Source organism: Periophthalmus magnuspinnatus, chromosome 4, assembly GCF_009829125.3.
Source record: "Periophthalmus magnuspinnatus isolate fPerMag1 chromosome 4, fPerMag1.2.pri, whole genome shotgun sequence".
Lineage (NCBI taxonomy): Eukaryota > Metazoa > Chordata > Actinopteri > Gobiiformes > Gobiidae > Periophthalmus > Periophthalmus magnuspinnatus.
In genome coordinates, this window is record NC_047129.1 from 10,776,922 (window position 1) to 10,792,974 (window position 16,053).

The following is a 16,053-nucleotide window of genomic DNA, read 5'->3' on the forward strand; positions in this document are numbered from 1 at the left end:
GTGAATGTTTAGGGCTAAGTCTAAAAGTTAAGCTGAGTGAGTTTCAAACTTTTCAAATGATAGTGAACAGCGAATGGTTCTTAACGGTGCAGTATGTTTTATGGTGGATTGCCTGGCATCTGCATTTCTCGATGGAGATGTTATTTCTTTTACTCATACTTAGCTGAGACATAAGATAAATGCTAAATAAAGCAAAATATTCTAGGCAAAGCAATAATGTCTGAAGACAAGCAAATTGCAGACCCTCCAACTGAGAGGTTATGCAGTGCACCTTCAAACTGTCAGAAGAATGACTTCAAAATATCCTTCCTTTTGGACAAATGATGTGCACTCTTGTGACTGGCACTTGACTAGAGAAAGGACACTTTTTCATATTTGAGAAAATTGTGGGAATGTGTGTGCTTATTGCTTGCAACTATAGGCAGGAATGTTGATTATCACTGTGTCACCAAATGCACTAAAAACTTTCTCCCTGTGGCCCAAACTGAAAAGGAAATGGTAACCAAATTCTTTACTCCACTGGAGATGTATATGTGTTTTATGTGTTTTGTTAAATTCAGAGGAAAGAGGCTTTATTAAAAATAAATGTACACAATCAGGGGCAGATCAAGAATTTTTTTTAGTGGCAAACAGGTACATGAATCATATCAGGGGTTTCATCATGTTATATGGCTATTTTAAACTACAGTTAAATAAATAAAATAAGAATTGAAGTGTAGTAACCAACCACACAGTTCAGGTCCATGAGATTTTATCTCCACAGCTGGGTTATAACAGCAGGGTTTGGTGATCCTCCACCAGAAAAGGCAAGGCAAGTTTATTTGTATAGTACAAATCATACACAAAGTTATTCAAAGTGCTTTACAGAATAAGAAATACATTAAAATCACAAAACTCAAAACTTAAATAATCACAAATAATCATCATAAAATTAACATTAAAACAGAATAAAAACCCTTCAGTCAAATGCACATCTAAACTGTTTTGAAAAGTCATATTTTCCTCTTTTTAGGTCATTTTTATCACCTTAACTGGATTAAGTGATAGTAAAATAGTAAATGCTGTATATTGCTCTTATACTATACTATGAAAAGCATTTTGTTTATGGCCTATAGCCCATACGTAAATTTAAGCACTATAATTTCAAGTGCACAGCTAAACTGACTAGAAATAAAAAAGAAAAGAAAGGGCATTTCCTACGGGTCTTTTAAAAGCATGCTTAATAAAGAGCAGTCTGTGAGGGGGAGGGACCCAGGGTGTAACTAGGGTGACATTTACAGCATGAAGCAGCAACCAGTCTAGAGGTGCAGTGGGCCATGAGAGGGCAGGGAAGGGGAGACACAGCACCCATATTGCATACATGAGATGAAGAGAGGATGCTGGAGTCACCCCTGCATGACTCTGTAACTGAACACTCACCTCATGTCCAGTAAAAGTGGCAGTGAGCAAGGCCACCCTGATGAGACAGTGGGGTAGCTGTGTTGACCCCCCCCCCCCCCCCCCCCCACACACACACACACACACAGTGGGTCACAACACTTCGACCCAAGTCAACTCTGTAAATCAAGTACCATGGGTCAGTATCAGGCCTATAACTGTCAAAGGAGCCTGGGGTACAGACTTACTCGTTAATCAAGGCATATTTACTTTAGGATACATGCACACGTGGAAATATGAGAAAGAAGTGAAAACAGTAATAATTCCAGCCCATATTAAATCACAGATCCAGTCGGTACAATAAAAGTTGACTGGAGCCTGTTACTGTAACATCATTACAGCTATGAATGAGTGAACAAACCACTGCAGCTTGTGAGGCTTTTGGGGTTGCTATGTGACTGTTTTTTTTTTTTTTTTAGCTGGATTAATAGTTCAAAATGAAAGCAGTATAATAGTAGATAATAGCTTAAGTTGGATCAAATTATTGTAAAATTTAATGTTTGGTTTTAAATGATTAAGACTTGGTCTTCAGCCTGGTTTCTAGAGTGAATGGTGTACGTTAAAACTACTTTACACCTTTATTTCTAAGACTACTGACTACATACTACTTCACTGACTACATAGTTTTACGACTTAAGTACAAAACAAAAAAGCAGTGTATGAGAATGACCAGAAAAAGTACATTTGGGGATGTGGTAATGTCATTGCACCACATAGGATTTTCTTATATACCCACAGAATTAAGTTTTATGTAAATAAAAGTGTTTTGGGAGAGACTTTAAACAAAACCCATAGAAAGTGACAATTTCAACACCTCGCTAATGGGGACTTTACAGTAAGTTTGAGGCTTAAGTTTAGCCACTTTTGGTGTGTGTGTGTTGGCCCTGCTGACGCTGAGAGCTGGTATCACACCTAACTCATGACCACAGTACACTCTCTATCCAAAGGGGACTCTTGTTGTCGTTGGCCATCTCACACTTTCTCACAGCAGCAGGAAAAAAAAAAACAGGGGCACAGGTATTAAAAGGGGGTGAGGATTGTTAAAGTACATATATGTACTATAATATAGTACACACACATATATATATATATATATATATATATATATATATATATATATATCCCACTGCGTGAGATGAATGTGAGATGGTAACTTTACTGCTCTAATGTACCTAGACCAGTTGTTGAAGAAGATGAAAAAATGTTTTTTGAAAAATACCCTTTTTAAATTAAATATGATTTCATTGCCCACTACTCCACAGATGTACGACTACTAGTAAAGATATGGTTATGCTACTGAGGTTACTGTAGCTCTTCCCACTTGATGTGTTCATTTACAGAAGCATTTGACACTAGAGATGACAAAAAACCAAGGGTCAAGCACTAAGTAAGAAGCGGTAAACATGTCCAGTTGAGATGATGGCATAACTCCAGCACCTCTGCAGAGCCACAGTTCACATCATTACTTGATTTGTTTAAAAAGAGTGATGGTTAACCACAAACTGGCCCTGAGCAGGAGCTCAGCAGCCTCCTGGGTTAGATGCTTACTATGCTTTCTTGCGAAGAACAGCTGAATAAATCACAGCCGCTGCAGGGGAGTCCGCTGGGTCAGTCTGCAAAACAGGCCAGAAAAACACATAAAAAACAGTAGTGTGCAAATCGTAAACATTATTTGAGGCGCCTAATAGTATTTGATTGGTGGTAAGAGTTCCCCCGCTGGGTTATCCACTGATGCAGTACTTCTGAGCAGTACATTTTTTTAATATGTATATGTATATATATATATATATATATATATATATATGTATATATATATATATATATATATATATATATATATATATATATATATATATATCACACACACATACATATATATACACATATATACAGGTAGTCCTTGGGCATGCCCCTTCGCACTCTGCTGCCTACCTCATACAATGATGAGTGTCAATCAAACTTAGGAGATGCCAGCTCAGACGTCACCTGGCCAAACAAGGTCTGCTTCAGGTGCTGGGGAACCAGAGCACCTTGATGAGAAATGGGCTACTGGAACAAAATGGAGATGGGCAAGATGTGAGAACAAGGCTCTGTTGGAATGCTACTACTCCCAAGTCAGAGGGGTTACATGAGCAAGATGTGGAAAAAATGGTTACTTCAAAACCCACACTCCAAGCTTATGGCTAAGCAACTAGCAGCTCAATGTTCATCCACAAAAGGCAACTGCTATCACAACTTGAGATTAATGAGGTACAACACAAATGCTACAGCAGGTGGGAGCCAGGATGCCAGGTCACTGGAGAGCTAACATCTGCCCATCCAGATATTGGGTATGAAGCCTCAATAAGTATCATGCTGAACGAGGCAGCGACTGACCTGAAAGATAAGATCATGGCCTGAATGAACACAAGGCAACCCCAATGCCAGTTACAGAGGCTAAGTGAACTACAATATGAAAGTCTCCTAGAGGATGTGAATGTAGTATTGAGAGCGATCCCTACCTCAACCATCACAAAAACCAATGAGCTGATAAACACATCAGCAGCAGTGATCCTAGAAATGCTTGGCTATAATAGCAACCATGAGAGCCAGAAACAATGGTTAGAGACTAAAATCAAGGTATCACAGAGAGAACTGAGCTAACTGTCAGAAGCCCAGAAAGGTACACTGAAAAAAAAAGTACACCACAGGTACATCCAAATGCTCATATCTGAAGCACTGGAAACTGCCAAACAAAGGCTCCAAGCCTTGGCCAGCGCCTAAAGAGGTACACACGAGATAATAAAGCCAGATGAATAAACAAGCAAAAGTGTCAAGATCCCAGTCTGGCCTGTCTTTCTTGTGCTGTTCTCCCCTTCCCCTCTGTGTCAGAGCCTGGAGCTGGGTGGAGATTCTGGCTCCTCCCATGCACACCTGCAACTCATTCCGTAATCAAGCTGCACCTGGGGAGGACAAAGGGACTGTGGACCTGACACTCAACGCCAGATCGTCTGCGTATCCACAGTGGTACAGCTCTGCTTGGCTCAGTCTCAAGTTTTGCATTTTTTACTCTGCGCTCAGTTGGATGTTTTTTGTTCCTCACCAGATCCCGCTCCCTGGACCCGCTCAGCTCCTCTGCCTCCGAACCAGCTCTCCATGAACGGTAAGAACCTCACACTGTCTAACCCATCTACCTTCATTTGCATTATATTCTCTGTAAATAAACTTTGTTAAACTTTTCACCCGAGGTCTGAATCTCAATACAAAAAGTGTATGCTCAAAGGCAGGGTGATAACACCAGAGCAGACCCACCAAGGCTGGAAACTGAGCGGTACTGGAAAGGCATATGGGAGAAGGAGGCATCACATAACAGTGATGCACAGTGGCTGGTGGCTCTGAGAGAAGACCACAGCAACCTCCCTGAACAGAATCCACCATCACAGTGGCAGACATCCAGAAAAGGACCTCAGGTATGAAAAACTGGACTGCACCAGGCCCTGACATGATCCATACCTACTAGCTCAAGAAACTCACTGCTCTCCATGGGCGCCTGGCAGCACAAATTAACTAGCTGCAAAGGGATGGTACTCACCATGAAGGGCTAAATGAAGAGCGTACGATCCTGATCTAGGATCCCCCAAAGGGTACAGTCCCATTCAACTATCGGCCAATAACCTGTTTCTCCGCAGCGTGGAAGCTCATACGAGGCGTCATTGCGGCTAAGAAAAGTGGACATGGATCAATGCACAGCACAGAAGGGCATTGGCAAAGATACCAGAGACTGCAAAACCTGTCAGACCAACCTGTGCACTGTCTGAATTGATTACAAGGAAGCCTATGACTCAGTGCCACACACATAGATCCCTGAATGCCTGGAGCTGTACAACATCAACAGGACTCTAAGGACTCTGAGCCTTCATTGCAAACTCAATGAGGTCGTGGAAAACTACCACACACACACACGCATATATATATATATATATAGATATATAAGCACCAAAGCTCTGTTTTTCTTTCTCACATGCTACCAGAAGTCACATAACAACCAGCCAGGCCAAGACAAACAGGAACTCCGAGACTATTGTGTCATTTTTATCAGCCTCTTCTTCACTCTCCCTCTCTATGATGTCTGACTTTAACAATGTTTCCACTAAACATTTGAGTCTCCATTCGGTTTAAGACTGGATTAGAGCTCAAATTACCAACTCTGTGGCTCATTTACTCTCCCAATCCTCGGTCTTCAAAACAACAGTTGCATGTGGACATGTCCAGTGATATGATAATGGCATGAAATGGGAACCACATTTTAAGTGAAAAATCCTCTCCAAAGCAGAAGAGAGTCTTTTATGTGTAACGTTTGATGTTATAACATTGAAAAGACATAAAAGGACAGATAGGGGAGCAGAGCAAAGACGTGCTCACACTCAAATACAGTCTGGAAAGAAGTACTGCATTTCTCATTTGTATAATGTCCTATTACTCTATTAGGTTAGAGTAACATGAGCAACAGTCTATGACTCATGGCCAAGGATTAATGTCCTGGCCTGTGCATTCTGCGACAACTTGTGTATTTGCAATGTATGATAGAAAACATAAATACATATTCACAGAAACAGTATAAATTTTGTGTGTAATAAGAAACACTTAGACTTTCTGGAGATAAGAATTACCATCAGGCAAGACGATTCCACGGTCAAAAATTAGGCCAGTATCCCACAAAATGGCCTGCAATTTTTCAAATAGTAAATAGGAAACTTAGCCTATTTTTTCTCAATCAATCACTCACTTATAAAAGGACAATTATAGTACTGGAGCTGTTACCTTACAGTTAGTGTATACAATATTATTATATTCATAAGGAAAATACAGGCTATTCTTCTATTGCTTCTGTCTTTACTCACTTTCCCTTTCAGTTGGAGCCAGACCTCACGTGCCAGTGTTCTGTGGCCATTTCACACCAGATCCTATTCTGTTTGGCATATTTCAACACAGCCGGCATGTTGGCGTCTGTGTTTACATCCCTGTGTTTTCTGCCCATGTGTATGCGCACTAGTAGCACGTAGCATTAGCCTGCCCCTCGGCTGTTGACAGCTCCTCTGCTCCTTGTCAAGCACCCGAACATATGTGTGAGTGAGGAGTTTGGCTGTAGTACCCCTCCTCCAGTTATTATTAGAGAAGTTGTGCTCAAAAGTTCCTCCCAATGATCTGTTTCATCTAAACATTCATCATAGACCATTTAAAGATATAAATTATATCAATAGAGTCATCAACCACACCTATTCATCATCATCTTCTGTGTCTACTCACACTGATAGTTTCCCGTCACCATTTGATTCTTCCCAAAATCCTTTCTGCTGCATGAACTTGTCTCTTTGGGTTTCACACTATAGTCCAGCCAAGTGTTACCAAACCATGGGCCACTGTTAAAATAAACAGATCCAAAACCAAAGATGATGTGAGAAAAGACATTCTGAGACACTAAAAGCAGAGATGATGGAGAATAAGCATAAAATGTCAGGTTGCATTACACCAAAATAATAGTCCATACATTTTGGAAAAGATATATCTTCTATACTAGCCTGATGCCTCACTGCTGACCCTGTGGAGTACGTCTTGTTCTATTAGACACAGACTGAAGGCCTTTCATCCTCAGAGGTCATATGGTTCTTTTGATGCAGTGGCCAAACCAGTGGCCAAATCAAGATGTCCATCTTCCGCTTGCAACTACATATCTTTGGTTAGACTGAGAAAAAACAGACACAGGCCAAGAATTACAATCATTTTAAATATTAATGAATATGACATGTCCCCACCACACTGTCTTCAACGAATGTTTGCATTTCTTCAGTGTAAATGTACTGATGAAAGCTGCATGGTACCTGGAGACAATTATGTTGCAAAAACAACAAATCAACAATGAATCTATAGTAGAATTTATTCCATATATATATATATAATATATATATATATATATATATATATATAAACTTCTACAGCAGTTGCAATATGACTGACACACATGGAAGAAATACTCACCATTCTCAGGTTTCTCCATTTTAAAGTCTGTTCTGTTTGCAAGTGAAACTGACATTTTGTTGAATAAATTGTTTTGATCCTTTCAGATGTTTACTATGAAGGCTGCACATGGCCTGTGTTGTGAAATGACTTCTGACTGATTCAAGCATCTATGTTAATATGTCATGTCCTTTATGTGAATACAAAGCCCTTTGTGACTCTGGTGGCTTTGTAAATGATTCATAGGCAGAACATTGACAATGACTGCTAACAACACATAAGCTATGTGCTTATAGATAATGCATTTCCATAATATTATGATATCAGAGGCTGCTTTTGTTCAGGGCTGCAGGCTCACTATGGTTGTTGAAATGATATCATTATATCTCTGTATATCTTATAGCTTTACCATTGGAATCGGCACATAGTAAATGTGCTTACCAGCAGGAGGAGGCCTCTTCAGTCTCCCCCATCCCTCTCCACCTCTCAGGGGTAAATGGGGCTCAGACAGAGGGAGCATAGCAGATATGGATAATACCAGAATCACGAGGTGACTTTGGCGCCTCAGCCTTTGATGTAGGACCATTATGGTTTTCACAAATGCAACATGTAGGTTTCATCGAGGATAATCAGGGAGTAGGTGCATATCTGTGCAAAAATAAACAAGATCTGAAAGTGTTGCTTCAGATGGGTCAGGTGAGTCACAACCATGTCTACAATAGATGTATGTTTATGATGTACAAATGGATAGAACAAATGCATCTTACAAAGCAACAGAAAAAAAACCCAACTTATACACACCTATACTGTACCTCCAAATTACCTTCCCCGCCTTGCTACCGCTGCCTGACTGGGAATACACTCCAAACTAATTAGGTATCTAAAATTATGATTAAAAGTTATGAGTAAATAACAATATCTTCTCCTTGTACCGTAGTTTGTTTCAGTTTGATTTGAAGAACTTGTATAACAAAGTATTGTACATTCCTTTCTATATTAGAGCCATCCATTGATGGATTGTTGCCTAAATGGGTAAGCACAAGTGATCATAATAAATACAAATCTTTGGACAAAACTCAGTTATCTGATGATACGAATGTGTCCCAAATGGCTGTAGCTCTGGTTTGAACAAATCACTCTGACCACTACATGTGGAACCGTATTTGTCATTTTAGCTTCTTTTTCTAGGTACACTATTCCTATCTTCTTTCAAGACGTCCGGAAAAGTGAAACCAAAACAACATATCCAGAGACTATATAAATATTATTTCACAACATCTTCAAAGGAGGACAGAGGATATTGGATATTAGACAAAGGGCGTCCAAAGACTGACGCTTAAGATGCCCTCTTTCAAATACGGACCACTCCTTCATACCCATCACGGCTTTGTTTGTTCGCGCTCCAGGCCATTGCCTCTCATCCTCGTTCCCTCTGCTTATAGGTCTTCAATTCGCCACTAGGGGTCCCCGTGTGCTTTACAAACAACACATAAGCGCACGGACTTTATAAAACTGCACAGCACTTTCATGTGGTGTAAAAACAGCGGTAATAGTTGTAATACAAGTAGTGCCTCTTTCATTACACAGTAACTGTAGGCTATAAGTAATGTCACTGAGGCGTGGAGTTAATGTTGAGGTTTTGTGGTCGGATTTCTGCTCAGTGTCAGACTCACAGGAACCATGAAGACACAAGGACAAGTAGAAGCAGGAGTCAGGGCTGCCGGACCACAGCTAGATACGACTTTTTCGAAGTACAAATCCGGTACATTGACAGCACAAGTTGTTATGAGCTGATCACACTTTATCACAGTACAAATCATTTTGTACTTTTCTTTTTTCATTTTTCTTTCTTTTTTTTATTGTAACATTCCATAGTCCTTTTTATTTCACGTATGGTTGAACTAGTAATAATAGGCCTAATAATGCATTGGATTAATATAGCGCATTTAAAGACACCCAAAGTGCTTTACAGTGCATTATTCATTCACTCCACACAGCGGTGGTACGCTGCTTTTGTAGCCACAGTTGCCCTGGAGCAGACTGACAGAAGCAAGGCTGCAAATTTGTGCCATCCTATCACCACCGAGGCACACACTACATTCATACTTGGCAATGTGGGTGAAGTGTCGTCTGAGATCCGACGAGTTTAGGCTTTGACAAGTAGTCCCCTATCCTAAATGCCACACCAATACATATGTTAAGGCCTTTTTTCTTTCCAAAATATATCCAGTCGCATAGAATGATATGATTAACTGATCACTGATCAACTGTATTGATGGTGTATAGATTTCTGAGGAAGGCCCATGATAGGTATTGCTCTACATTTCAGATTGAAAATATTATAATCTGAATTAAAATGTTTAATCTAATTAAATCAACATAGAGGTCAATGCCTTTTCAACTACCAAATTTAAATCATTATAAAACTGTGTTACTTTCAGTGTAGTACTCTATTCTTTAACCCCTCACTTGCTTAAACACTTTCTCATGTGTGAGCATTGTAATTTTTCTTCAGTCTGCTAACAGTTCATTAGCTTTAATTCCTTTTTGGGCCTGACTATACGTGCACTAGACTGTAAGAGTTGGAGTGGGTCCAGGAATCTCCACAGTTAGCCGTTCATAAGCCCTTTGAGAGTCGCCAAGAATGTGTAAACCTGTTCAAAGAGAGGCTTCAGCGAGGTGTGGCTGCAGCAGGTAGCTCAGTGCACAGGTGCTACAACAAATCCTGCACCTGTCTCTCAGTAGAGCAGAACAATGATGATAAATAGAAATGCATAGTTGTAAGGCAGACACCAACTTTATCAATGTTTTTTGACCATGAGGTATACAAAATGTGTGAATCTGGGAAAGTTTTATTTCCTCCTAGTTCTCAGCTTGTAATTAAATATTGTGTCCCCACACCCATCTAACACAGATGTGGTGCTTTGTACTTTTGCCTTAAGATCACTTTTTGAAAAAAAAAACTTTTATTATTGCAAAACCCCTTGTCACACATGTCACATATTGGCCATAATGAAAACTAAAACAAAAAACAGAATAAGTCAACTTTAAATAGATGAATGCACTAATCCTGGAAAGCCTTAACTAAAAAAATGTTAGTTGATGCTGGCCCTGAGCCACTTTACAAAATGTGCCGTAGCTGTTAAAATACAGCAAAGTCAAGAGAAGGGTAAAAGGCCATAATGCCATCAGTTTACAACCTGGGACTTTGTGAAGTGATCAAAGACATTCAGCAGGAAAGCCCAGTCAAATGCCAGCAGCCAAAACAATGAGTACAGATGAACTGTCAGAGCCTCTTAGTGCTGCTCAGGGGGGAGCGGGCGTGTAGTGGTGAGACGAGGACTAGAGGAGGGGAGAACACGACTGGGGACAAAGAGCTGCTTGTCCAGTGTCCTGTCTGCCATGGCCCACGCAGGGAGGGGACCTGCCACTTCTACCAACTACTTGACTCTGTCACTGGGACAATAACTCAGGTCATGGTTGAGCAGTGGAGAGTTGACATGGGACAAGCCCAAAGAGTCAGTGCCAAGATGCGCAGGTTTATTTTAGATGCTACAAATCATAACCAGTCCCTCAGGAAGTAAAGAAAGCACTTGTCTTAAGTCAGAGCAGTTTGTTTATGGGTATTAATCACCAACTATAGAGTCTGAGGCTCATATTGGTGGGTAGATGTCAAATAGATTAATGGGATCCTTCTGTGGTGGAAGCACATGACAAAACATGAATAATTGTTCATTTACTTCGGTTAAATGACTGTGTTGAAATTCATGTAAAACAGAGACTGACCACATAGCCTCCATGTTACATGTTTCAGACTGAACAATAAACGACTAAATCTGATATAATCAATCACAGAGCCGCAGTGCCTTCACTTTAAACATTACTGGGGTAAATTTAGCTATTTGGCTGCCATAACATTGGGCCTATACTAAAATCTTAATTAATGAAAATAAAAGGCAACTGTTTTGCCCCATGGGCAGCGTAACGCACCCGTATTACACTATATTTATCCCCTACATTCAAACGAAGAAAGATAAACTACACCATTCTCTCACCAAAGTTGTCATCCCCTGAACCTGCTTAATCCCCGTGTGTGTGTGTATTTGTGTGCATGTGTGTATCTATGTGTGTGTGTGTGTGTGTGTGTCTGTGCGTGTAGGTGTCTGTGGGTGTGTGTGTGCGTGTGTAGGTGTGTCTGTGTGCATGTGTGTGTATCTGTGTGCGTGTATGTGGGGGTGTGTGTGCGTGTGTGTCTGTGTGTGGGGGTGTGCGTGTGTGTGCATGTGTGTGTCTGTGTGTATCTGTGTGCGTGGGGGTGTGTGTGTGTGTGTGTGTTGGGGTGGGGGTGAGAGGGGCACTGCACAAGTTGTCCCACCTCCCTCAAAAGTTGTGGAGCGCACGGCTCTACCTCTCACAAGAGTTTGCTCCGGTGTTGCGCGAGCACTGTGCGCAGGGAAGTTCTCGGGAAAGTTCCATTTAAGAGCAGTTAGGCTGGGAGCGCGCGGGGACATGGCGACTGGTCGGCATGGTCCTCCGGTGGATAGGCGCAAGTAAGCAGCGCGAAAAGTTAACCACAGGACAGAGCAGCGTCCAAAGAACCTCCAGGAAGTGTGCGAGGAGCGCACTGTCACCCCGTGACAATGGTGTGCGCGCGGACTCTGTCTTTGCTTGTTCTGACCGCCCTCCTGAGTCCCGGGGCACCCTGGGGTGCAAAGCGAGACAGACCGAGGCAATGCGAAATACCAAAATTGGTGAGTCAAACAGGGTACTTTAACTCTAAAAAACAAATTAAATTACAATATTGATATTTTGGAGAATGAGAATTGTGGAATTTCAGACAGGCATTGTTTTGAAGAAATATAACATCACAAGTTTGAGAAAGGCCTATGTATTTTAAGGTTTTTCCTCGCTTTTTCTGAAGATTGCAATGACACATGTTCCAGATCCACATGTAGCCTAATGTAATGAATGCTTAGGCTGTAAAAAGTGGAAGAAAACATAGGAGAAAAATTGTGCTATCCAAAGCTCAAATTATAATTGTCATCATTTTGGTTTAAGGCCATTGGGCCATTCCTCTGAAATAAAAATGTAATTTGCATTTATTTGTCTTGTAAAATGTCAGATGCCAGAAATGATCATTTGACTCTGACTACATTCAGATGATAAGAGAGCATCCTGCAAGACACACTTTGGCAGACATATTCAAATGTTCAAAGCCAGCACTGGCAGAGTACAAATATCATTGGAGGACAGCTGGAGCAGATCTTGATTAGACCTAAGTGGTAAACATTTGCTTAAAATAACTTTATTTTGCCATAATGAGTTTCATCCCTCAGTGGCTGATTATTCCATGCCTCAGAAGCCAGAACTCTGATATTGTTTATGAAAACCAATTCCTTTTTTCATATTTGGACAATGGCTGCATCAAAGACATGGCACATTAATTGAGCTCTTAAATAGAAACATATTTAACATACTCTGATTTTGTACTTATTGGATTGCTGTTAATTTTTGTTTCTATAAAGAACACCAGAAATCTCTTGCAATCTCTTATGATAAAAAACCCTTTAACTTGCATTTATTCCATTACAGGTGCTTTAATACCTTATTTTATACCTTGAAAAATATGCATTCTTGTCAGAGCAGGGTGACCTCCAGACAGATTTGACCTATAACCTGGCTGCCTTCATGGGGATAGATATGATTAATGTTATTTGATGGAACATCACAGGCAATCTACATGGAGACAAATAGGTAGCAAACGTTCACACAGAAAAGTTCCATTGTGCACTTTTCAGTATTTTTCAGAACAATGGTATGACTGAGAGGTCAGGAGTTTTATGAGCTTCAGCACAGTGTATTTGCACTACAGCCTTTAACATTCTGCTTCCCAGGCAAAGAAGCTTTGCCAACCAAGACATGGCTCTAACAATACACCCGAGTCTGTTTATTACCCAAAGGCTCCTCCATAAAGTTTTTCCACATGCGGATACACTACTAACTTGCTGTCATGTGAAAATCACTCTATATAACTTGTTGAGCTAAGTTTATAAGGCAGCAAACCACAACAGACGACAAATGGGCCAACTAATTTTAAACAGCAGCAGCTTCCTCCTGGAAATCCACACATTAATCATATAATACTGTAATAGAGATAAATGTGATCCCTTTTGTATTAGATTTGTATGCATTTATTTTTGGGTGCTTCCTTAGTAGGGGAGGATGGGAGGAAAAGGTCCAATGTTTTTTTACTCCCAGGAGTTTACTATAGCTGATATGTAAGTGTCTTGCCCAAGAGCCCAACAACAGCATACTCTGGATCATAGAGTATTTCAACATTTAAGCTTCAAAGTTAAATTGCATTGCATCCTGTAGCAATGCAGTAAAAAGGATTCATAACTTAGAGTTTAATCTTCTGAGTTGTGCTGGCACACACCAATGATGATCACTCTCAAGGCTTATATAGTTTAGTATATACATTTATACTAACAACTTAATTAATTGTTCTCTTTCAGCAAAGTGACATGAACTCCTTTTTGTGGATGATAAAAAGAGAACATCCACACCCTCCCTCTTACCTGTTTGGTACCATCCACGTGCCCTACACTCGAGTTTGGGATTACATCCCAGACAACTCTAAACGGGCTTTCTACACTAGTCCTAACATCTTCTTTGAGTTGGACTTAACTGACCCTTTGACTATTTCCAAACTCACCAGTTGCCAGCTTCTCCCACATGGAGAGAACCTGCAAAAACTTCTACCTCGAGATTTGTATCGTCGCCTCAAACGCCACCTGGAATACGTCAAACACATGATGCCATATTGGATGACAGCTGATCAGCGCGGACGTGGACTTTATGCGGATTATCTTTTCAATGCTATCGCAGGAAACTGGGAGAGGAAAAGGCCGGTGTGGGTCATGCTAATGGTGAACTCGCTAACAGAGTGGGACGTAAGGTCGAGGGGTACGCCAGTGTTGGATCTGTTCTTGGCCCAGGAGGCGGAGAGGATGGGCAAGACCACAGGGGCAGTGGAGAGAGTGGAGGAACAGTGCCACCCACTCAATGGACTCAACTTCTCTCAGGTAGGATCACTGAACAAGTGTCATAAATATAATGCATAGTATTTTCTTTCCTATATTCACAGAGGCGCTGTTCCTTTCTTTCTTTCTTTCTGTTTTTTTTCAGTACTCTATTATATTTAGAGAGAATCGATTACTTAAATCTGCAAGTATAAGGGTGCCTAATGTTTTTTTCAAAGTTGCACAATTTTTATATGTGAACAATAAGGTAATAATAATAAAGGTATTTGTTCTGAAAGGGCATTTTGAAAAACTATAAGTTTTAAATGCAGCATAGCAGTAGGACTTGTTTGGTTTGTGTATTCTGTGTTAGTTCAATTTGAAGAGATAAAAGCCCTCTGGATAAAGGGTCCCTCCTCTGTGTCCTGCAGCCCGGGCTTCACAGGCTGCATTCAGGGGGAAAAGCCAGGTGAACTCTGGAAACACAGTAGCAAAACTCTCTCCTAAGCCTCACTCTGCTCATTTTCCCTCTCCTTGTTTTTGATTTGGTGTTGAGATGAGACAGGCCATTCCCTTGAAATATTTCCACTCTTTCCACAAAGCAATGCTGTATTTGAATAGTTGTAAAGGCGAACATCTGCCCTCTTATATATTCCCCTGTAAAGTACTTCTCCAGAAAACGATTTAATCAAAACAAAAAATGTCTCCCTGTGTGTGCACCATGGGTGATTTTTTTGTGTTATACTTGCAAAATGTAGGAGAAGTCAATAAGAAGGGAAGAAAAGTGATTAAAACCTGTCCAGTGTAGACAGTTTTATGGTTACAGATGTCTCCCACCTCACAAGACAAACAGGCCCACAGCTGAATCTGCACTGAGAGCGTCAGTGTGAGCGATGCACACACAGAGTGGATCAGTGGAGGTGAGAAAACCACACAGTGATTCCTACATTAATACACAGTGAATATGAGCTTACTGTAACCAGAAACACAAGGACATGAGAAATATGCTGAATGAAATGTTAGGAATGTGTCTGTCCAATCTGAATTTCATTTTTGACATAACAAAGGCACGAGTCTAATTAAATAAATATTTATTGGGTGATCCAGGTGTCAGATTACCTTTTAGGATCCATGTTATATACAGTAAAATATTACCTTATCAGGGCAGTATTTCTTTAGTTGTTTAGTCGATTAATTGGTTGATGGTGACCATTTGGCTAATCATTTTATTCAGACTATAAGGATTTATATGGAGCAACAGCAGAAAGGAGAACTTAGTGAGTGAGTGTGTGTGTTAGCAGATTTGGTATTTTTTTGCATTTATATGTAAAAAAATTAAATATTGTTTCCTAGTACTTTTTTCCTAGTACTTTTTTCTACAAAAAAGTTGTTTTTGCATGAACTCCCATGCAGTTGTAGTCTTGTGAGTGAAGTTTGGGCCCATGTAATCGTTTTGGGAGTTTTTCCACACCCTCATTTAGCTGACCAAGAATGTCTTTAGTCGACTACAACCTTATAGTTTACAGGTGGAAAACTTAATCAACACAAATAGAGGTTATTTCAAAAATGATAATGAGAGTTTACTGTACTACATCACTAA

At 40.4% G+C, this 16,053-nt stretch overlaps 1 protein-coding gene and 1 long non-coding RNA gene across 3 annotated transcripts in view; one reads left to right on the forward strand and one right to left on the reverse strand.

Moving 5' to 3' along the window:
• Positions 1 to 7,132: 7,132 nt before the first annotated feature.
• Positions 7,133 to 7,900, reverse strand: LOC129456189 (uncharacterized). The gene is made up of 3 exons (XR_008648682.1): positions 7,873 to 7,900; positions 7,230 to 7,284; positions 7,133 to 7,159 (listed from the first exon to the last, which is right to left on the reverse strand). It is a non-coding gene; the product is annotated as an uncharacterized LOC129456189 (long non-coding RNA).
• Positions 7,901 to 11,856: 3,956 nt separating this feature from the next.
• Positions 11,857 to 16,053, forward strand: part of trabd2b (TraB domain containing 2B) — a 56,287-nt gene continuing 52,090 nt past the window's right edge. Inside the window, exons 1-2 of one of the 2 annotated variants that reach the window (XM_033964969.2) lie at positions 11,857 to 12,182; positions 13,947 to 14,516. In XM_033964969.2, coding sequence (XP_033820860.1) covers positions 12,072 to 12,182; positions 13,947 to 14,516 — 681 coding nt within the window. In that variant the 5' untranslated portion in view covers positions 11,857 to 12,071. Of the gene's footprint in view, positions 12,183 to 12,602; positions 12,714 to 13,946; positions 14,517 to 16,053 lie in introns of those variants that run through there. The other variant, XM_055221320.1, reaches the window with a different exon arrangement.